Source organism: Cryptomeria japonica, chromosome 4 (genome assembly GCF_030272615.1).
Source record: "Cryptomeria japonica chromosome 4, Sugi_1.0, whole genome shotgun sequence".
NCBI lineage: Eukaryota > Viridiplantae > Streptophyta > Pinopsida > Cupressales > Cupressaceae > Cryptomeria > Cryptomeria japonica.
In genome coordinates, this window is record NC_081408.1 from 736,389,177 (window position 1) to 736,414,123 (window position 24,947).

Below are 24,947 nucleotides of genomic sequence, written 5' to 3' on the forward strand. Positions count from 1 at the left end.
GATGAATTGAGAAATCATTTGTTACCTTAGAAGATCGCATCAATTTCAGTTGAGTTGTTATTTCATGGCAATATTGAAGTTGGTAGAATCTTACCAAATCCTGCCCGCATTAAGTCATTCTTAGGATTAGATTAGAGTTTATCTCTTGCAAACCCTGCCCTTTTGATCTTTTTTTGGAATTCATTAGTATTAGGAAATCTTGTTCCTACAATTCGGATACGTAAGTCCCCTTGATGAAACAGCAATCACAACGACCACTGGTGCTTATCCACACGTAGAGACCCTACATAAAAGAACATTGGAGTCACCCTGATTGATCCTTTTTGCGATATCTTCAGCAATCAGAGGCTTTATTCAAGAGAGGATAAGGTACCCTTGGGTATTTTATTCTGTGTATGATTGTGTACAAAATGCACGTCAACAAAATTGGCGCTAGAAGGAGGGCTCTCGAATATCCGAAATCCGAAGATTTAAAGAAGAATACATTTCAAGCATGATCACGAATCACGATGGTGTTGCCACATGAGGGATTGAATCAAGTAGTGCAACCTAATTTGCAGATAGGCAATATTCAAGAAGATATTACTTCAGGATTGAATCACCTAGCGTGGAACGTAAGGAGAAGTGAAGCTGAGTATAACAGAGTGAGAATCACCTTGGAACAAGAAGAAGATAGGGCTGAAGAACACCGAAGAGTCGCAGCTAGAGAGCTTCGCAATCAAAGAAACCTACAATAATCTCCACAAAACAAAAACTTCATGCTGGATTGCATTGGTTCTTTCTCGCCCGAGAAACATCAAAAGATATTGAGGTCAACACCAGGCATCAAGAATCTAAGTGAGCTTCAGTTTACTTCAAGGTCGAAGCGAGTCAAAAGAGAAGACCCCCCCAAGGAATTTGAACTAAGATTGGAGGAATCTCCTGAGTCATCACAAGCTCCGTCTCTTCAAGAACAAGTACAAGCGGCGATTCAATCAAGTATCCAGGCAATTTCTCAAACAACAAGCCAGGCTAGTTCATCAAGCCCCTTGTCAAGCTCTCAAGCCTCAAGAAGTACGATGGCTCACAATGCTCCGCCTCCTCCTCCTCCTCCTCATGTACTTAATGGCGCAACTTGGCTAATCAACAACCCATCACCATTGGAATTTGCGGTCTATCACGATATGCCAAAGAATCCAGAGCATTTCTGTTCCAAGTTCAATGTCAGTGATTTCAATCGCACAGCGAAGGATCATATCAAGATGTTTGAAGACCTTCTTCGTAACAGACGAATCGAATATGGTGATGTAGCATGTAGACTTTTCCCCTACTCATTAGGAGAAGAGGCATACTTTTGGTTCATCCACTTGCCTACAGGGTCAATCAGGACTTGGGACGCGATGAAAGATGCATTTATTGCCAAGTTTGGTATACCAACCACACCAGTTGAGTTGTATAGACAATTTGTTGAAGTCCGAAGGAGAGAACATGAGCCCATCACTTCCTTCAACAATAGGTTTCACCGCGCATACACGATGTTACGGCATCCTTATCTCATTGCGGACCCAAGGGAGATCTACTATGGGGCCTTGGATCATCTCACTGCTATGTTTGTAAGGACACATCCTATCCCGAATGACCTAAACGCAGCATATGCAAAGGCTATTGAAGTTAGTAAGCACATGGGACAAAATATCACTGGGCCACTACTACACATGGGACCTGTCGCAGCACCAAATCAAATACAGACAGTTGGAATGGCGTTGGCTAACCAGACTCCAGTTATGAATCCGATTCCACAAGCAACATATCCGAGCGTGCAGCCGACAAACCAGTTGGTCCTTCATCCTGTGTACCTGCAAAATGCAACAAACTCATCAAGAACACAAGAAGAAAAGGATGAAATGAAAGAGTTGATTGAACAAGTCAAGAAACTATCAACCGAAGTAACTCATCTAAGGAATCAGAATAATCAACTCCGAAGCATGCAGAGGGTCAACCACGGCCAACATACAAACAATCAAAATTTCCAAGGTAACAACAATCAAGGTTTCAGGAATAATTATCAGGGAAATAATAACCAAGGCTTTCAGAGGAGACCATGGAATACGGCTCCCAATAATGGAAATGTGGTGACACCACTAGATAACCCACCAAATTCTCAGAATCAAGAAAATTATTCTACCAGTAAAGTGTTTCTAGCAGAGGCAGCCTTGTCCAGTTGGTGTAGACTCCACAATACGAACCAACATTCTGAGTTACAGTGTCCTGAATTCAAGATCGCAGCTGACATATTCCAGCAAGAAATGCGTAGTAATGATCCACCTGAAAATCCACCAACAACTGGATACGAAATGGTCCCAACCACGCGGTACGATCAAGCCATGATTGGGGAAACTTGCAAGTATTCACAAGGGGAAGATAATCAAACTCAAAATGGGAGATTTCCACCAGAATCTGCTAACGGACCGATGGTACCTCCGGGTTCCCAGTTCCCACCTGCATCTGCAAATGGACCCGTTGAGGACTCAGAGTATTATTTTCCACCTTTGAACAACAGTGTCCTAGTTGAAGGGATAAAGGAGGCATTTCACCAATCGTCAGGAGGCGTGAACCAAAGGGTTTATCATAGAAATCAGAGAAATCAAGAACCACTAACCACATCGATCCCTCCGAATAATTTCTCTACTCCTCCGGATCCACAAGCCAGCAACAATCCAGAATATCCACAACACACGCAAGGATACAAACAAAGGAATATTGCACCCCCCATGGGCAATGAAATGAAAAGACTAGCCACGTTGGTGTTAGAAGAACTCAAGAAAGTTTAGGTAGTCTACCACTCTATGAGCTACTCAAGATCTCAGAAATCAAAGATGCAGTGATCAATAGCTTAGGTGAATCTAGTACAGTAAGGTCAAATGTTCATGACTCGGCCAACAAAGCTCAAGCTACCATCAATGTGACCCAAGAGGAAGCCGATAACAAAGGGCAATCTGAACAAGACGAATGCATGGTCCAGACCATAACCTTCCCAGCCAAAAAAGAAGACATGTTAGAAGGAAAGGTGTTACTCAAAAGAGGCGAAACTAAGAGAGCTCAACCTACTATCAAAGAAGGCCTCACCACTACTCAGATCCTTCCAGAAAAGGAAGTTGCCATTAAAAAGGATGTGGTCAAGAAAGGAAAATCTCCAAACAAAACTGATCACTCAAAAGAAGAGGGTCTAGTAAAGGACAACAATCCGAAGGTCAATGAAGTGAAACATCAAGAACACAGTGGGGATTCTTCAGCCCTTTCCCATGGAAAAGATGAACCGGCCCCGTTCCTACTATCAGTTAGAATTTTCGGGAAATTATTACACAACTGCCTCTATGATTCAGGAGCTTCCAGTAACGTGATGCCCCTGGCTGTCTGTCAAAGACTAGGTATAACTCCCGCTCCTACCAAAAGAAAGGTCACTCAGCTAGACAAGACAGAAGTTCCAGTCATGGGCGAGTTGAACAACATCCACATGCAATTAGCCGCGGACCCGAGGGTTCAGAATTTCATAGACATAACAGTAGTGGATATTCCTGATTCGTATGGGATGCTTCTGAGTAGAGATTGGTCACGGAAATTGAATGGGTATGTGTCGACTGACTTTGCACACATGTGGCTACCATGGAGAGGAGTCCCAAATCAAATCAAGATCGACAGCACTCCAAGGTTGAGACTTATGATAACCGAGTATGGGGAAGACAATGAAGTCCTGTTCTTAGAATCAGATTTAGGGACATACAAGCCTAAAGTAGGTGAGGTCCTGATGATACAGAACATCCAAGATAAAGATGGTCAGCAAGAAGTGATAGAATCTACAGAAATTGTCATCGAAAGTGATCAAGGATCCGACCAAGAAGATGATGGAATGTTCAAAAATTTCAGAAGGTTCGTACACAGAAACATACAGCAAAGTGTGCAACTTGGTAACTTCGCATCCGTTCAAGATCTGCTCCTTCCCAACTGGTGTAGGATACATAATGCCGTCCATTTAGAACTATCTTGTGCTTTATGTCAGACCGCATTAGAACAAGTATACAAAAGAGCCCCGCAAACGTTGATTTTAGAAGAAGTTCAAGATTCAGAAATGGAAAGCTCTTCAGAAGATGAAACTTTATCCGACACATCAACCGAAAGCCAAGAGGACCTAGAGACGGAAGATCAAGGAAATACAATATGGACATTAAGGTTTGATGGGTCTAAGTCTAAACAAGGATCTGGAGCAGGTTATGAATTAATTAGCCCGACAGGAGAAACTTACCTTGCCGCTCACAGATTGCAATTTCCCTGCACCAACAATGTGGCTGAATACAAATCCTTGATTCATGGGTTATTGTTAGCCATCAAAAAGAAAGCAAAAATACTACAAGTATATTGTGTGCCGATAAGGTGATAAAAGTGAAAGAAAAATATGGATGAGATGGTGGTGATGTGTGAAGAGGAAGTGCAGATTTGTTTCCACAAAATTGACTATATTGACTTGTATGTAAATGAGTTGGATTGGGAAGAAGAATTTTACTGGAGGTGGTCAGATTGTGATGGGAAATCCCACTAGAGCAAAGATAAACAAAAAAGTACATTTGCAGGAGAAGACCGGACAATAGTAGACAGAGAATTATAACTAAAAACGAGATTGGTGAGCAGATTTGGCAGAGGAAAACAGACAGTTCTAGGTAGATGCTGGAAGAAGCAAATGAAAGAAAAATAATTATGGTACCGATCATAGCATTGGAGTAAGCTATAGATAGTTTACTATCTAGAAGGGTAGTTAACCCACTCAAGTCCATTTTGTGAGCCCATGCTCTCAAAAAATTTATAACCTGATGTATTTGATGCAGGAGCATGTGGGTCCAAGAGCAATCCCACATCAAACAAAACAAAGTCTCATATTATTTCCAATTTTGGGTGTGCGTTGGCATTTCTTGGCATTTTGTTTTGTGAAATTTTCTTGTTCAGATCAAATTTTGCAAAAGTGATGTTTCACCTAGTTGCAGTTATATGGTTCAACCGACAGGTTCTTCGAAACAATTAAATTTGAAAATCCATGAAGGCTAGTGCCAAACCATTTACAAGGATGTTTGTAATGTCAATTCACTCAATTGGCAACTTTTTGTGGTAGGATTATTTACCAGTTGAAAAAAGATAATTTTCACATTTCAATCACATCTCTTTCAAAATAATAAAATTCCATGAGTGAGCCTCCAATTAAAGCCAATATAACAAAAAATCTCCCAAACTTCGACATCAACCTTTGTCATCAATGACAATATTTCCAACAATCTCACTCTGACATCAATGACCATATCTCTAACAATTTCCCTTCTTGAACAAAATACACTTTGAAATCATTGACAACATTTCCAACATATTCTTTGTTGCTACAGAATTAAATCTTATAATATTTATTAATTATTCTTTGTTTTGATTGTGGATATTGTGAATAAAAATTCACATTGCTGTTCATTGTTTTATGAATATGTGTTTTGTTATGGTATTGACTGTATGACTGAGTTGTTTGGTAAAATCCCTCAGTCATGACTGCATCACATCAACTTCTATATTTTCTAGCCAAATGAACTATAAAGCAAGTTCGGCTTATTCATAGTTTTCATGTCAACCAACTAGTTTAGAGTCAAGTCAGTTCAACAACATGTACTGTGGTTCAAACTACATTTATGGTAGTCAGAGAGGTCAAAATAGAAATCTCAAAATCTTGCTCAAGTAAGGAGTCAACCTAACCAGCTGACATCAAAGACCAAATCACTGATGTTATGGCTCTGATTCCAAGATACGATCCTTTCCCATCACTAATTCCCTTTGCAGCTTCTAAGTAGATAATTTACTTGTGAGCATTGTGAGCATGTTAGAGTTGGGAACAATGATGAAGTTGATGTGGTTGCCAAGTTGGCCAATCGATATTAAGTATGTATTTCATCTAGCAGTTATGTCTTTCTAAAGGAGCTATGTTTTGAGATATATTTTGATGTTTGTTAGCTTCTTGTCTTTGCTATTGTAAAAGCAGTTAGGTAACGATTCTAATATGTGACTTTCTTGTAATGTGTTTCATCGTGTGGCAAGGAGATTCCTACTAGTGCCCAAATTTACACACCTCAAAATTTTATAAATTTGGTCCAAGTCCTTGCCTATTTTGTTGCCCCTTGCCCTATATTCCCTATCGGTTATACCTGATCCAAGGGATCTTAATGGGCCTCTTTTTTTAAAATTGCTAAAAGCCATAAGTGTTTTCAAGTCCTAAACTCTCAAGATCCTAAAATTGTTTAAGTACAGTCCCTTCTTTGTTTCCTTTTTTTCAAATATGTCTAAGCGTTCGAAGAGATCAAGAGATATCCAGGTCAAAGGAAAAGAATATGCCATGTTCATTGTGTCACAATTTTCATAGGTTCACAAACCTATGAAAAATGTGAGAGGTTCGTTGGTTAGAAAAAACTGTGAATTTGCAACAAAGTGTGAAAATGAAAAAGAAGAAAGGCAAGGAAAAGGAGTGAGGTTTGGCTTGTCACAAAGTTCTACATGGTTTGCCTAGTCACAAAAAGTACAACATGGTGAACAAAAGGAAGAGAGATCAAAGAGCAAAGAGCAAGAAAGATTCTAAATGACACAAAGTTTGCCAATTCGTGAACCTTGCAAAAATGCGACTTAGGTTCTCAAAACACCATAAGTGCAACAATGTGACATAAATTTGCCAAAATACAAAACGTGCATAGAAAGAAAGGAAGAAGGAGCTATAAGCTAAGAAGGAATCAAAACAAGGTACTGTTGATGTGTATTTTGTACACAATCATACACAGAATAAAATACCCAAAGGCATCTTATCCTCTCTTGAATAAAGTCGCTAACTGCTGAAGATATCGCAAGAAGGATCAGTTAGGATGACTCCAATGTTCTTTTTAGTAGGGTCTCTACGTGTGGATAAGCACCAGTGGTCGTTGTGATTGCTGTGTCATCAAGGGGCCTTACGTCGCCGAAGATTTTTCTAAACTAAACAAGCTTTTCAAAAAAAATCAAAAGGATAGGGTTTGCAGGAGGTCTAATCTAGTCTAACCCTAAGATTGACTTAATGTGGACGAGACTTGGTGAGATTCTACCAACTTCAATTTTGCCATAAATTAACAACTCAATTGAAATTGATGCGATCTTCTAAGGTAACGAATGATTTTCCAATACATCAAAGATCAAGGACACTACCACGAAGGTACATATCCAAGATACAACAACGATTGAAAGTTTAAGCGATTCAAATATCTCCAGTAGACCACACAAGGCGTTCCTACAATCAGCAAGAAGCTAGTGGTTTGGAAAGCGAATCCTACCAAAGGTCAAGTCCAACACTTTGTCCTTCGAATTAACACACTACTTTGATTGAGAATGATTCAAGAAAATTGAACAACCATGAAGATAACCAAGAGAGTTGCAACAAAATACCACAACTTCAATACTTTATTGATCTCAAAGCCATCATGTACAACAATTGTTTGAATTCCTTTCTCAAAGCTCAATCTAGCTACAAAAGTAAATTGCTTCTAAACTTTAATCTCTCTCTAATACATCAATAATCAATAATCTAATCTTCTAATTTTCTAGTTCCAAAAATGAAAGAAATGAGGGTATAAATAGCATCCTCAATTACAATGAACGGTCCAGATCAAAAAGCAGATCAACGGTCAAGATTATGACACCTAAACCCTAATTAGGGTTTGTTACAAATAGCCTCCTTTTTATTGAACAATATTAAATGCATAGCCAAATATTAAATTTGGCACAAAAACCTAGGAGACATAGACCAATGACAATTAAGGTGCCATGTCATCTATAACAACTTTTCATCTAGAATCTTATTCCCTTTCCAATGCTCCTTTTTAGCATATGCAATGAATCTTGATACGATTCCTTCAATCTCAGCAATTGGAATCTCGGGAAGATTCCTCATTCTCTCTTCCAAGTGGATGACCTGATCAAATGCCTGGAGAAGAGCAGTGTCCCATTCAGGTTCAAGTTCCTTAGTCTTTTCAATTAGCAGCATGGTAGCAAACATCTGGTCCCGTTGCTCATCTGTGATAACATTTGCATCCTTGCAAAAGATAACCTTGATTCTATCCTCCAATTCCTGCAAATCCACATCTGTCTCAATCTCGATCCTCCTGCCAAGAATGGTACGTAGTACCTCAAATACTCTGTCCTGGATCGGGTGGATAACCTCCTCAACATGGCTACATCTAGTACTGATGTCCTCGAAGAGAACTTCCTTCATCTGGAGTAAGGTTGACCACTGAAGTAAACTGTGAGGTCCTCCATCCATGATCTTTTCCTGCGCTAAGACCTTCCTCGATGTTTGTCTGATTACTTGCAAGACAGGAATGATAACCTCTTTGGTATGAGCAAAAGCAGCTACTGTTATCATCAAGTTGTGGATGGTCTCAAGAACCTGGATAGCCCTATGAATAGTCTTCATCATCCTTGTTGCAAATTCTACGGCAACTGTATGGGATTTGTCCATCCAAGTGCTCATATGCTGGACCAAACTCCTGAATCTCTCTGCCTCACTAATTGATTGAAGGGGAAGTGCCTGTACGGGTGATCTTGCTGGATCCTGACGTCCCAAAGGCTGATTGAGATGGCTGAAATATGTTCTCCATGCACCAACTTCTCTCTCAAGCTTCCTATTCTTCTCCATTTCTTCCCTAAGCTTGTCTTTCAATGCCTCAAATGAATCGGTGGCATCATCCATTGTCTGTTCGGCTGTGGATGGACCTAGCTCAAATGTCTCTATATCATATTCCTCTGCTAGGATCTCACCTTCATACTTGTCCACTGCCGGTGTAGCTATCTGCAACTTTCTGGATCCAGTCTCATCTCTAATCATCTTGGACATCTTGGTAGCCTTCCTCTTCTCTGTCACTTCCCGGGAATGTCCGACAAGGCTCTCCAAATCAATTACATTGTCTTCGTCCTCGATCACAATTACCTTCGTTAATCTTTCCTTCAACCAATCTGGGATGGCGGATCTTGTCTCTTTAACCTGTATTTCCTTGAGCAATTCTTCTTCTCTGGGAGGAGATGTTACTTCATTATCTTCCCTATCTTCATGCAACTCATTGTCTTGAAGAGATCCACCTGGTGCCTGTCCTTCTTTATCATTCTGTACCATTGACTCCATAGACTCCTCCACTTGAAGTGTCCTCTTCTCTTGTCGAGAAGATGTGCCGGATGAACGATCTCGGTTGGCCTCTTGCTTCTTCTTGGAAGATTCTCTCTTCTCAGGTCTTTCTTTCCTCTTTGAGCCTCTTAGATGGAGATTGCCTTCACTTGCACTTCGAAGGTTGCCCTCACTTGTATTTCTGGGATTAGGATTGCCCTCGCTTACACTGGCTCCACCCTCAGCTGGTCTTTCCTCCAAGGTGAAAGTCATAGCTATGCCTTGCTCTCTCAACTTCTGATGCTGCACATCAACCCATCTGCGAGTACAAGACAAGACTGGAGCCATCAAAGCATCTAGATCCACAACCTCGGGCTCATTCCAATCTAACCTCATTGTTTTGCTATCTCGATCATAGGATAATTGGAGATGTCTGCCACTGTCCTGAGCTTGGTCGGCCACTCTGTAAATCTTGCATTTCCTGATGAAATCCAAAGGCAATCTAGAATGCATCTTTCTTTTCACTTCAAGATCATGTAATAGATTCATCATAAAATCTTCTATCTGAAACTCATGCTTAAATTTCCTACCGACTGTCTCCTCTATATATCCATGTGGATCAAAGCTCTCTCTCAAAGCAAAGAATGAAAATGAATACAAAGCTAACTCCTTCTTTGCGTCATCCATGGCTAAAGCATTAGGACATACCTCAACTGAATTGCCTAAGATGATAGGTACAGGAACTCCATTTCCATGTCTGTGTCTGAATGCCTTCGCATAAGCTGCCAACTGTCTTGTTACCTCAAGTAACACTATTCTGTCTGTCGGATATCTCGGCAACATGTATGGAGGTGAAGGACATCCATGGACTCTAATATAAGTAAATTTCGGAAATTGGATAAACCAAGCACCGTACCTCTTTACTAGTTCTTGTGCATCCTGAGATAATCTATTGTGAACCCCACCTTGCAACGTCCTTGTGATGTTCATCGTGAAGGTATCATTAACTAACTTGTAGTTGCTTCCTGGCGGATGATGCAAGTGAACATAGGAATCACAAACTCTGACCTCGCCGGGTCCTCTTCCAATCACTCCTCTGTGAGGTAGTCCTGCGTACTCAAAGCTCCTGATCAAGGCATATATGACGTATGAACTCATGTGGAAGGATTTGGTAGCCTTCAATCTCCTTAACTGTACGTCCAAGCAATGGCTAATCATCCTAGCCCAATGAATTGTTCCTTTTCCCTGAACTATCACCTGGATGAAGTAGAACATCCACCTCTCAAAGTAGAAGGCTTGAGGAGCTCCTGTGACTCGGTTGAGCATTGTAATCAAATCTCTGTATTCCTCCTGGAAATCGATCCTATGTGGTGTGTTCGGTATCTTGCTCAGGCGAGGACGACTCTTAAGTAGCCAACTCTTGTTGATGATGCTTAGGCAAGCATCTGGATCATCTTCGTACATAGACCTGGCTCCTTCTATGCTTTTGTAGACCATATCTCTGTGCTCTGGAAGATGGAAAGCCTCACTTATAGCTTCCTCTGAAAGATAAGCTAAAGTGTTTCCCTCATTGGATACGATCGTTCTGGACTGTGGATCATAATGACGAGCACATTCGATCATCAACTCATGGCACTGTACTGCTGGAGGGAAGCCGGCTGCCTTAATGATGCCACTTTCAATTATCCTCCTAGCGACAGGTGATGGCTTGCCAATGTAAGGGACCTCTCGAAACTTCTTCGTGCTGAAGTTGCCCAAGTTGGTATCTCCAATGTTGCTCCACTTAGACACGATCTTGGTCTCTAGTTCCTCGTTCTTTTGATCTTCCTTCATGAGAGCTGGACGACTGGTGGATGTTCCCGCCTTCGGGGTCGCCATTGTAACACCTACACCACATTTCATAATAAGAAACTAAATTTTGCAATGTATAACTAGATTAGATTAAAGATTAATTTTAGGAAACTTCATGATAAGTCATTGAGTTATCATTTCCTAAATACGATTGAGCTACTGAAATTCAAAAATTTCAAAATTCAAAATTTAAAGCTATGACGATCAAAATTCAAAATTAAAACAAAGGATTACATCGCCATACCTTACTTGAGATCTAACTCTAAAATGCAAAATAAAGAGATTCGCCTAGGCAAAAATCGATGTTTGGAAGATTTCAACGTGATTCCCTTCAAACGAATGTTCCCCTTAGCAACTTCGCCACCTTTGGGGGGTCTTTGACGTGATCTTGGCAAGTTCGCTCAACTCCCACCAAACTCGCACTCCCCTTGATGATGTTTAGCACTTCTCCTTTATGAAATTCGCACTTCTCCTTTATTCTCCAAAATCGCATATGAAAAGATGATAAAATGATGATTTGAAATGCAATATCACCTCTCCCCTTTATAGGCGCTTACCTCATCAATCCCCATAGGCCGACTTTGTAAACAAAGCAATTTAAAAAACAAATTTTAAATAAAATTAAGGGCCGACTTTGTAAAATAAAACAAATAAAATCCAAGCGCCCCAATTTTTATTTAAAATAATAATTAATTCATTTAATGCCTTCGTTTTTAATTAATTCGATTTTTTTTTTTTTTTTTTTTAAAGGCAATAAATAATTAATAAATGCTCATGCGCTATTTTTTAAATGCTATTAATTGAATATTCAATTTATCGATTTTTTAGCATTTAATAAAATTCAAAAAAATGTATTAGCGCCAAAATTTGGGAGAGGTAAGGGTACAAACCACATCGCTCTGGTCCCTGGGAGAGGGACAGGAGCGAATTAGCACTTTAGTCTTGAATCTCTCGCCTTTTACGTTCAAAATCACCTTCTTCACGTTGAAACTGACATCTTCGACAAGAATCTTGTGCTCGATTGACTTGATTTCGTAGACGAATGCCCCTTGTGATCATTATCGCCCTGGTCCCTTGGTGAGGAACAGGAGCGAACTTGCATTTTCTCCTTGACCTTTGTCTCTTCAATCACCAATCTTCATCATGAGGCAAGCAACAACGTCATCCTTCCATTCCACGCTTACTTTATTCGTCCTTAACAAGGCACTTTGATGTTTGAATGATTTTCGCCCTGGTCCCTTGGTGAGGGACAGGAGCGAACTCTGTGTTCTAGCCAAAATTCGTCATTTCTTAACCTTAACTTCTCGTTCATCATCTTCCAAATGATATTTTCAACCTTGTATAATCTTGCTTTGACGCGATTTTTGAAGAAAAATGAGTGATTAAATGAAAATCGCCCTGGTCCTTGCCTGAAGGACAGGAGCGATCCTTTGTGTCTTGGGCTCGTTCTTGTTCCTATCAACTCGCCATCGCCTTCACAATGAAAAATAAGGTCCTTTGATTCTTCTTGAACGTATGAAATGTGATTAATATCCAAAACTTAAGCCTTTATAGAGATTTCGCTCTGGTCCCTGACTGAGGGACAGGAGCGAACTTGGGCATATAGTATAAATCCTTCATCTTTGGCGGTCTTTGCAACTTCATTCTTCGTCGAGACACATCAAACATCATTGCTTCCTTGTATCCTGACTTGGAGTGACCTTAAACTTGAAAGAAAGGCAACATAACTAACATTTCGCCCTGGTCCCTGGCTGAGGGACAGGAGCGAACTTTCATTTACAAGCTCAATTGTGTTTTGCTAACTCCCAAATTTGTCTTCAATGGACTCGTTGTGCATCCTTTCATTCATCCTTGGCATGAAATTCGCTTGAACTTAGTGAGAAATTCTCCTTAGTAAGAAATCGCTCTGGTCCCTGGCTGAGGGACAGGAGCGCCTAGGACAATATGGAGTTCACCTGGCATTTTGCAATCTTCAAATTATCTTCAATGGGTCCGTTACGCCACCTTTACTTGCCTCAAACTCAAAACTTACTTGATCCTCGCCCACATTTTGCCTTATAAGGAAATTCGCTCTGGTCCCTGGGAGAAGGACGGGAGCTACCATTAAAGTTCGCCCTGGTCCTTGACTGAAGGACAGGAGCGATTTTGCCTCTAGGTCAAATTTTCCTCATGATTGCACCTCCAAGTTATATTCAACTGATGAAATGTACCCTCTTGGTTCTCCTCAAATCGCGAAATTGTTGAGATCTTGCAAGGACAAGGTAATTTTAGGTTTTAAGCTTCGGTCCTTCAGTGAGGGACAGGAGCGATTTTTGTTCCTAGCACATTTCCATGTTTGCGAATTTCTTCAAATTATATTCAACGGGAAGAACATGCCTCCCTTTATCTCTTCCAATCCAAAATTCGTCTTGATCCTGCAAAGACAGTAAAATTTTGAAAAACAAGCTCCAGTCCTTCAGTGAGGGACAGGAGCGATTTTTGCTTCCACAGGTCAAAATATCAAGATTTCAGGACTTCAATCACTTCACAAGGCAAAAACAAGTCATTTCCAATGTCCGGGATCAATTATCAAAATTTTCAAAATTTGGTCAAAATCACTCAATCGGACAAAAATCAAAATCTCATCATTAACACTTAGACAAATTTGGACTTTGCATCAAAATTTCGACTGAAACTAGACCAACTTGCTTAGCCTCTGGCGAATTCACTTTATTTCCAAAATTGCATCCTACGGGAGGAAGCTCAAAAAGCTCTCAAGGTGGACTGGACTCTGGCCTGAAATCACAGTAACGAAAACCCTAAGGCTTGACCTTAGTCCAGACAACTGACAAACAGAGAGAAGAATGAGCAAAACGAGCAAAAAAAGAGGGGGTCCCCATTTTAATGGGGCGATGTGTGAAATGGTCACAACAGGTACCTTTTTTTATATGTGTATCTTTTTGAGAGGAACATGAAGATGTGAAATTATTCAACTTTGGTATCACTAAAGTGGAATCTTTGGTCTAGAAAGACAGCCACATCTATGAGACCAAAACCGTATCCATCCATTCCAAATAGTAATTTAACTCAAACAACTGAGCTTGGTGATGAACTAGATCCATTTACAAATCACCCATGCAATCTTTTAAACATCAACAAAAAAAACTAATAAAAAATTTAAGTTATAGATTCATAGAAGGCTTCTTGTGAACTTGCTCTCTAAATTCTGCAAAGTCAAAAATTGCATAGTTTACAATTTTCACTGTATATTGGACACTCACTTCACGTCCATTCCCTTAGTATATTTTAATTTTTAAGACTTATTCTGCCAATTACCAAGCCTTAGAACCTTTAATTGATATGCCACTTGGACCCTATCCGACCCAATATCTATTTATAATCATTCCCTAACCTTCTAAAAACTTATGCCCACCTGGATGCTAACACAATCACACTAAACTGTTTATAAAATGAATAAAAGCTGATGTTGTGGTGCTTTTACAATTTTGAACTGCTACAGGCATACAAATTTTATAAAATACAATTTCAGAATTCTATTTACAACAACCCAATCATCTAATTCTAACACAACTAATATAGAATTTCTTCTGTATTTTGAAATCTAATTTTTCATTACTCTCCTCCCCATGAGTTTTTCTGGAGCTTCTATTGCCATTGCCAAACTGTGTGCAACATTCTTCCACAGACATTACAACTCCCTTAACTTATAAATTACCAAAACTTGTATCCCCACATTTCCTGTCAACTTCAGATCTTTGAAAACTTCATTTTCAATATTTTCTTCCATACACCAAGGCATCAACACACACTTGAAGAAGCTTTGAGGATATATAATCTTTTCAGAATTTTTATTTACCAACATCTTAAGCTTGCACAGACCCCAAATTTTCATCTACTAGCATGCGGAGGTTAAAACATACCAAATAAGGGCCTAACTAAGGCAAGTTCCCAAGCAGTAACAACATTTTTTCCTGACTTTCTTTTAGCTATCAAACCCTATGTATTTCTATCGGAAAATTGGATAAAAAGCCTACAAGCACCATGACAGCCAAAAAATGAAGGGGAACAAATAGTATAAATTTGACGCCCCTGAGCTCAAAGGTTACCACTGCATTGTACTACAGATTACCACTGTAGAATATTTGTCACTACTGCGACTTCCTGTTTATATTCCACAGGCCAATTTTCTAGTTTGTATGGTTCTCCTGTCTGTACTGATTTGCCATTGCACTGTACAAGTCGCCACTGCATTGTATTCAGGGATACCCAATACCCTTTCTTCCTTCTTTTCATTTCAATACATTAACTATTTCCTTTTATACAAATCCCAACTCGGGTATTGTTAGATCAGCAATTTACTTTTATACTTCATACTGTTCTTAAGTAAGATTGTTAGTTAAGCCATATATCATGGTAAAGTTAAACAAACACTACAATCCAGTTAAAATTTTAGCTTACAAGATAAAACCTTCTAAAGAAAAGTAGAGAGGAGAGTAAGGTATCCACATCGCCTTCCAAATTTAGCAAAGCTAAATTGAAAGAACTCACCTGCTGAAATTCGTCTCATGTGGTTCCAGTCCATTCACATAGGAACTAGGAAAACTTATTCCTAAAAGCTAGCATATTTTGTGATTCTTTTCCAGGGTTATTTTTTGAATAATATCAACGATTTTCCTTCCTAATACAAGATCTAGTTGAACCAAAATCCATTCACAAAAAAATGATAAACATAAACTCCTTCACATGCATTTTGCTTTCCAAAAGCAAAAAAGTAGACAGTTTGGCATCATTGGTTAGAAGCATGGAAACAAACTCACAGCCATTAATGAAACTTAGGGACCTGTTGAAGGGAAAGCAAACTTTTGATCTCATCTTGTTGGTGGTGCTCAAAGGCATTTTTCAAATGCCAACTAAGAGCTGCTAACAAGAAGAAAGAAATTACATTAATGTCCACCAGTGATCAAAAGTAGGTCGATGAGACTCAAAAGTACAACAGTTTAAAATAGAAAGTTCTATGAAGCAAAAATCCTACAGAGGCCCAAAAAGGGGAAGGAACAAAAAGAGATCATTAATTTAATTTATTTCAGATTTCCATGGACTCCACCTATGTGCTTGGCATCTATAATCAGTTTCACCTATGCAAGGTGCAAGTCCCTGGGGATTTCCTGCCATCTCCAGAAAGGTGTGCATTTTAGGGATGGGGGAACAGGAACAGAACATTCCCCTTCCCAACCCCACCCCAACGACCACACCATTTCTTTCTTTTTTCAAAAAATTTTGGGGATGTCCCAGAGATGCCTCCTCTACATGGGTGACATCTCCTCAGAACATCCCTCAAATGAAAACCCCAGAAGGGCACCAGGCCATCCCTAATGTCCTCATGAGATACTGATCCCTGTCCTTCAGAATTTTCTGTGGTCTGATTGAACTTCACTTCTCTAACTCGATTTGTTTCTGCTTCTTCAATCTCCTGTGCTGCCAGTATATTATGTTCTTTGACTGGGAATTGTAAATCTGTTGCTGAGGAAATATGGGTCATAAGAACTGCATCTTTTTTGATGTTTTATCATGATTGGAACTTCATTCTCTTGAACATGCAGATATTTACTTCTGCCTCCTTGAAAGTGATTTATTGTTTGCTGACTTTGTAACCTTTTCTGTCTTTGGACAGGTATCGTTGTCTGTCTTGCAAGTCAGGACTAATTGGACTTCAGAATGTTGAATAGTAAGTCTTATGCTGTTGGTTTCATGGAAGATTGAGTCTTTTGTCACAACGGTTGTATCTGGCATTTTTAATACTACAAGAGAGATTGTTTTTCCCAATTCCTGTGCTCGTGGTGTAGATGTGAGCTGACATGTTGCGGCTTCTTGACACTAAATTTTACTTGCCATTTCTAGGGACTCCATATGTTCCACAGTTGGAAACCTTGAAGCTTGGTGTAGTTCTTATTCTGTTTGTCTTTGTTTTTGAGTTTAATAAATTATATAACCTGTATTCACAATTTTCTGTCATTGTTCATTTTATGGCTTCAAAGTCTGCTTTATCAGTTCTTATTATGACTTCTGTTTGTGCCTCTAATATAAAGTTGTCTTTGGAAAATCAGAAAATCTAATACCGACAACTTCAGCATTATGGCTTTTTATAACTTCACTGATGGTTGGGATCCCTCCTGTCTGCATTTGAGAGAGCTAAACCATGACTGACATTGTCTTCTTTATAAACTGACATTTCATCTGACAACTCCAGGTTGGAAATTGCCCCAGTAAAATGAATGTCAATGATTGTTTGTTAATAACTGATGTATCTTCAGCGGTAGAAGCTTCTATTTGTGGGCAGATATATATTATTTGTCCCCCAAATTTTGGGAAATGTATCCCCACCTTCCAGAAACTTGGAAAAACACTGCCTGGAATGGAAAGGGTTGTTAAATCCTTACAAATAACAGTTCTACATCTATTTGACAGAAAAACAACCATTTCTTGTCATTTAATTCCAAATAATTAATTTATATGAAATTTATTAGACCCCTTCAAGGTTGCAGATGAGAACGGAATTCAAAGCTTTGCAACTTGATCACACACCACAGAAAGTGCAAACAAGCCCTTCCTCTTTTGGACTCCAGCATGATCGGCATAAGCCGCCAACACTTACTGCAATCACATGAAGCTAAGCTTGCACTGCAGTCCATTTGTAGTTCTTAGAAAGAGACTATATTAGCTATTGTTTTATAAAGGTAACTGTTGTAAGGAGTTTCAGTTACCCCTGATTTTGATTGTATTTATCGGTTTCTATTTTTTATTTTGTGTTTGTGGGGATCAACGCTAACCATGCCTTTTAGGATGCAGAAACTCTACAGAAGGGAGCCTGCCCTAGTTACAGGAGGAATAATAACGGTAAGAAGCCCAGCTTCAACGGCTATGTCGTAGGAACTTGTAAGGGGCTACAAACGTTAAAGGTCTGTACTTGGTGTGCATCCAAAAAAACTAGGGCCTCTGCTTCCCGTCTAACATGAATCAATTGCTATCTGGGCAATCTACAGTAAGACTATCTCTACGGTACAGCTTTGAAATATTTCAGAAAATCAAATCCTGTGTTTGGCAGCTATAACCGACGTTTTATCCGCAAAGGGGGGATGATATATGAACACGTGAATAATAGTTGCAAAAGCCCACTGGAATCGTTGTACCAATACAAGATCAAACCTTCACAGAATCATAAATTTATGTACTGAAATTGATAATTAAATAAGAATGGAACGCACTTTTAAGTAAGCATACGGGTTCTTAACCAAAAGAGGCCGTAAAATAAAGCTCACCTGACTTGGGATCTGGCGACGGTAGAAGACCGACTTTGGAGAAACCTGAAGCTTATAATTGGGAAGAGAATGAACATAAATTGAATACAGTCCTTCGTGCCCATGAAAGAACTTCTCCCACAAAGGCATGAAAGGAAGGGGGCCCTTGGTAAGGAACATAAAAGCAACCTTGGGCACACGTTTGAAAGGGTACTCCTTCCTTATTGGAACCATTGAAGCCCTCCAAAGCAGCTCTTTATCAGTCATATTGTGCATCAGATAACTGGGGGGCCTTAACCAGGCCTTTTTCATCATGGATGCATCTTCATCTTCTGTCTTCTTAGGATTGCAAATACTACAAGAAGAATTAGAATTCGCGGAAATAAAATTGGGGTACAACAAACTCCTTGTATCCAAATAGCGGTCCAAGTGGGAGCATATGACCACACCCATAATGATACCGGAAGCCAACAGCATAAAGAAAAACAGAAACCTGAGGAGCTTCTGAGGCCATTCCCTCTTAGTATAACCTCCCTGAGATCTGGATTGAGCTGAATCCTTTGGTAGCAGGGTGCTGCTATCTTCAACATTTGAACTTCTTATCTGCATCTTTGTAGACATTATTAACTATATGATACTATCTGTCTAAACCATAAGTTTTTCCCATGCCTGCTGTAAACACTTGAAGAACCCAATTCTACAAATCTCCCCACTTCATCATAGCTCATTCTGTGAGCTCAATTCTCTGAAAATTCCAGAACTTTATGACTGCCATTTTGACAAAACAACCAAAACTCTGAACTTCTGCAATGACCCACATGCCAAAACAGCCCAAAATTTGTAGTTTTGCAGCGATCTACAAAGCAAAATAGCCTACCGTTAGAGATGTATCATCCACTAATAGCTAGCAATAACTTTTTTTAAAGAAAGAAAGAGGCTGACTCACTTTTTTTTTCAAAAACAAGTTGTGAGAACCCACAGAACTGTATCTTTTGGCGTTCTCCAATACAATGATTCAATGAGTTTTCACTGTTAGTGGGACAGAAGCAACAAGAACTCCCTTTGTAAATGAAGCTGAATCAGTGGCTAGATTTCATCATGAAAGCCAGCCTACTCATCATTTTTTTACAATGTTTTCAAGCTTCTTGTTTTACTTTTGGGTTGTTTTCAATGTTTTCAGCCATGTTCCTGCATGGTTGATGGATACTAGATTTTGAGTTCTTAAAGCTAAATATTATATTTTATTTTTATTTTATTTCTGCAATTATCAATCAATATAGAAGTCATTGTTTGATTTTGGAGTCTTCGGCATAAAGACATGTGGTTTTGGTGTCGTCATCACGGCAACTAATTACCAATTTGGAGAGCCATAAAAACTTTGACCCGGAAGCAAAAGGAAGGCAATATGCAGAAAATATTATATAATTAATAATTAGAAGATACTGCTGGCATAATCTAATCATATAAGTTAATAATTACAGCGAAGGCATGTTATATTCATATATTTAATTGTTTTTTAGTATAAATTATAATTAGTCGAAGGCATATTACATTCTTATAATTAATAGTTGTTTAAATTAATATAATTATAAAAGAAAACAAATTTTTTTATTGCGAGTTCATAATTGAATATGGTTAGGTAGTGTTAATTTTTTTTTTAATATATATATTGAATAAAGCAGTTTTTCAAAGAATGGATAGTGTTAATTTGTTAAGTAAATTGTTGTTAGTTATATTTTTTTAAATGGTTTTTATTGTAATTGATTTTTATTTTTGAAACATGAAACAAAAAGTAAAGGAGTATATGTAGTTATGGATATTAAAAAAGGTAATACAATTTCAATTAACAATGGATGGTAGATTTTATTACGATTCTACTAGTTATTGTATCAAAACTTGGTAGCTAACCATAAGGTTGTAGCTCAACTGGTTGAGCACAAATGGTCTAAGGTCCAAACCCCTAAAGATATGCTATAAGGGATGAGGTTGAGATCATTTAGCTAAAGAGGTATCAATATAGGCTCGTGCTCCCATATCATGTAGCTTTTTGAACCTATAGATGATATAAAATCCTCCATTAAAAAAAACACAAACAAAAAGTGTGTGGTTTTGGAAGAGTTGTATGATAATTTTTATGCGGTAAATGAAAAGATTTTTATAGAAGAAATATGGAGTTAATGGTGTATCTACGAGTTAAAAAGCAAGAGATTGCCTTCAATAGTGTAATTTTGGAGCTATGACTGAAGAAATTTTTTTAATCCAACATACTTGTGATTTTGGAGATGATAAAAATGGTGCAAGGAATCACTTTCATGAAGTACGTGAACAGGTATCGAGTATATATTGATGTTGCTTCTCTCTTTGTGGAAATTATGCTCAACTTGGTAAAATTTATAGATGTCATCAAGCAGATTGCAAAGGTCCTAATTAGGCCTAAATGGAGGGTGGCTTTGAAGTTTGTGCTAGACAGAGCAATAGTGAGGCTCAACATCTAGTGTGGGCACAACGTTTGGCCTATTATTCACCTAAATTATAATGGTACATGGGCATCATTCCTAGTTGAGCCCAAGGGGGAAAAAGTTGTAGAGTGTCATCATAAGGCTCAATGGGGTCTAGAGCTCCTCAAAAGTGTTGTTGGAGTGTATAATGTTGATTTTGTGGGCTAATCTTTTACCCTAGAATTGAGCTTGGGGGGGATGCATAGGATTTAATTGAGGTTATTTAGTGTTTATAGTAAGAGCTAAAATCCTTTAGTTGCAATAGTATAGAATTTTTTTTTAAAAATCATATTATGTACAAAGACTTATTATAAAATTATAAAGTAATGTTAATATAACAAACTTGGCCCTCCATTGGACTTGCCACTCTTTTTTAATCTTATTTCTTTATCTTTTAGGGCACAACTCCCTTAAGCCAATTCACTCATCAAAAAAAATATTAGTACTAATTAAAATGAAATAAAACACAACAAAAAGTTATATCATGTAGAAATTCCTCCAAAAAAACTCACTAAAACCATGGCAAGTGGCTTACCTCAAGATTTTGCATAAATTGTATTGTGTTATGAATTATGTTGATGAGAAAAAATGGGAAGAGTTTGTAGGAAAAATATTATGAAACCATACCAAAGCATAATTTTGTTTAAAAAATTGGGCTTTCAGAGGTACTAGATTCTTAAGCCTGAGACAAAATGTTTACAAAAATTTTAAACAAAATATTTTTTTTTATTTTTTTAGATAAGTGTTATCTATTATGGGGATAGCGCCCTATATTGATAATAAACAGAATTACATATGCACCGGGCCCCCAAAAGGAGCCCAAACTATAAAAACAAAATACAGTCAACATCCAAGCACCACAATACCACTACACAAGCCTCATAATAGTTGCAATGCAATCTCCCAAAGTTGCCACCTTTTCAATATTGTTAACTGACAACCAGCCCAGATCCTCATTCATCATCTTTTGAAATGGGCCCGATTTGCCAGAGGAGACCCCTGCACGAAATACATCCCAAACATTGCCCATGAAATTTTCCTTCTTCGACCGCAATTCTCTCGCAGCAACCTATGCCTCATCATCTGAGTCTAAAACATCTACATTAGAGAGGAAGCAAGCAGGGTTGAAGAAAGGGCCCAATATGCTCACCCACTCCTCTTCCAGTTCCATGACAGTGTTGCCTACTGCGTTGGCATCTGCATCCCTGACAAAACCGTCCATTTTCTCAATGCATGCCTCCTTGGAAGGAATAGTGTCCACTAACAGGAAAAGAATGGTCTCGTAGATGAATCTGTCGCACCAATGCCTATCTCCGCTGAGCGCATCCTCAACAATTGCAACGATTGTTGTCTACCCTTCGACATCAATGTCGAACAGGTGCTCACATTGCTCTGCCAAAGGCTCCTCGCGACACATACAACTCAGCCCGAAGTGATGAACCATGATTTTGTGACAACTGAGAAGAAGCTTCCTCAAACACAAAACCAGTCTTTGCAAATTACTAATCCAAAATTTGCCTTGCGAATCCTCCATACTTCCTAAAATAGCCAGTCGGGAAACAAATTCGAGGTTGCTGCCCAAACAAAATCCAAGAAAATATGCCTCTACTGTCTAAGAAAAGAAAGGAGAGTGTCGTATTATGTGTGTGTCATCACCCACACCACATGAATAAGTCCTCGAACTCAGCTTATCTCCCGAACATGCAAAGCCAAGGAATTAAGTCTACCCAATCCTTGCCCTAGGGATTGATGATTTCTCTCGGATCAAGATCTATAGCAGAGCGTCTGGAATCTCATCCACCAAAGACAACTGTTTGGAACATAGACTGCATATTCCCATGTTGGCCAAGCAATCCGCTGTTGAATTGCCTTCTCGGTATGAGTGTGTAAAAGTACATTAAGAGATGTGCCCTGTAAGGTGTTGGATCCTAGGGATCCAACAGTCTAGCTTCCAATCCGTGAATTGTTGATTAGATATGCCATTGAGTATAACTTGTGAATCACCTTCAATTAAAACCTTGTGAACCCCTTTCTCTACACACCACTCAAGGCCTGCCTCAAGTGCAGTTACTTCAACAATGTTGTTGGTTGATACTCCCATCGGGCCAAATTTAGCCCCCAACATATCGCCAGACTCATCACTGATAATTGCCCCATATCTAGACTCACCCAAATTCCCTCTGCAAGCCCCATCAAAGTTAATTTTCAAAAACCCAGGGAGAGGAGGAGTCCACTTAATATTTTTTCTACAAGATTTCAAATCAGAGAATTTATAGTCCAAATGTTTTCCATCACCATGTCCCATTTTGTATATTTTTTATAAGTTCTACCAAGGTTCTTGACATTAACCACTTCTTCAATGGCATGTTTGATCTTTGAAATGAAGACATCAACTTCCAAAGCCTCATCATTAAAAATTCGACGGTTTCTCTCCTTCCAAAGATCTCATGTCAACATAGATGGACTCACAACCCAAAGAATACCCCATTTGGAAGACTTTGTCGAATTTGGCCAAGAACAAAGGAAGTCTTTTAATGACTGATTCCTGACCAGATGACACTATAAACAATCAAGGAGTCAGTCCCAACACTGCTTTGTGTAGGGGTACCAAAAAAGTAAATGCTCAATCGTCTCTCCATCCTCCTTACATAACGTACATACACTGGGTCCCAAGATACCAATCAACTCTAGTCTCTCCCCTGTAAGAATATGTCCATGCAACACGATCCACAAAAAAACACCTGCCTTAGGTAGCACACTCTTATGCCAACACAATGCCTCGGGCCACTCAATGTCTTTCTCTCTGTGTCTTTGTAATTTGTAACCCACTTGCACTTTGTACATGCCTTATTTGGTCGCACACCACAGCAAAATGTCCTCTTTACAATTGTAGTGAATCTTTTTCTTACTGCAAAGCAATTCCTCCAATTTCTTCTGGTTTTCCTGATTCCATTCTCCCACCTCTTTCCAGTTTATCAGAGTGGTAGAACTAGGCACGTGTTGCATATAATCTGCAACAAATAAGCTGACTGAGACTTCCACCTGACTGACCCAATCTTTGTCCTCAAAAGCCTCAGCCAAGGGGGGATCTCCATTCCACGAGTCTCTCCAAAACCTTGCCTTTTTGCCATTGCCAATTTTCCAAGTCAAATGCTCTGTAATAATTCTCCTACTTTCCCAAATAAAATGCCACACAAGGGAACCTCCATCTGAATTTGCCAAAGTGAAAATTATTTCCAGGTCTGGGGAATCAAGATACTTTCTGGATAATATTTTGCACCAAATTTTCTGAGGGTGCATGTACATTTTCCATGCCAACTTGGCGCCAAGTGTCAAATTATTAAACAAAATATTGTTTGTGAATTAAAAGATTTTATAGTGTGAGGTGATAATTTTTTAACTGCTCAAATATTGTCTTCCCTAACATGAGACAAGTTTATGAGTGAAAGTAATTACAAGAGATAATCTTTGACTAAAAATGAATATTAAAATTTATTTATGCATGTCTAATGTATAGTTTTGGTGATGTTAGAGATGTGATTCAAGGAGACAAAAATAACTTTAAAATCAACAATAATAATTATATTAAAGTCAAATTTTATTTTCATAATAATTTACCTTTCCACCTCGCAATAGAAATGACTAATATGATATATAATAGTGTCCATGTCATTAAAGTCATTAATAGAGTCAAATTTTGATTCAACTAATTAAATATGTCAATAGTCTTTGGACATGTAATTTACAAAAAATAAAATATTTTTGCACTAACAATTCCTAATGTGAACCAATGGAAAGAAAGATAAATGACATTTTCGCAATTATTTAAAATAGAAAATTAATTGTAGATTATAAGATTGTCGTCCTTTTTTTATTAATCATGTAGATTGTAATTAATTATTGAATTATTATAATTGACATTTTCATATAATAGCGGTTACTATAATATTTATTATAACAGATAATATAATATTAATATTATTATGCAGTAAGTGTTATTTATGTCCAAAATAACAACTATAGATAAAACCATAAAGCCAACAACTTCATTTAATATATAACAACAAAATAAAGAAATAAAACAAAATAAAATGTGATATAATCACCATGGCAAATTCTAAAAAAAAAACT

The 24,947-nt window shown here is 38.5% G+C and overlaps 1 protein-coding gene across 1 annotated transcript in view; it reads right to left on the minus strand.

The window, feature by feature from the left end:
• LOC131027450 (glycosyltransferase BC10) overlaps positions 1-19,530 on the minus strand; it is a 62,562-nt gene extending 43,032 nt beyond the window's left edge. Inside the window, exons 1-2 of the mRNA XM_057957527.2 lie at positions 19,265-19,530; positions 18,340-19,174 (exon numbers count right to left, since the gene is read on the minus strand). Of these exons, the coding sequence (XP_057813510.1) occupies positions 18,340-18,939 (600 nt within the window). The 5' untranslated portion in view covers positions 18,940-19,174; positions 19,265-19,530. The remainder of the gene's footprint in view (positions 1-18,339; positions 19,175-19,264) is intronic.
• Between the last annotated feature and the right edge of the window lie 5,417 nt (positions 19,531-24,947).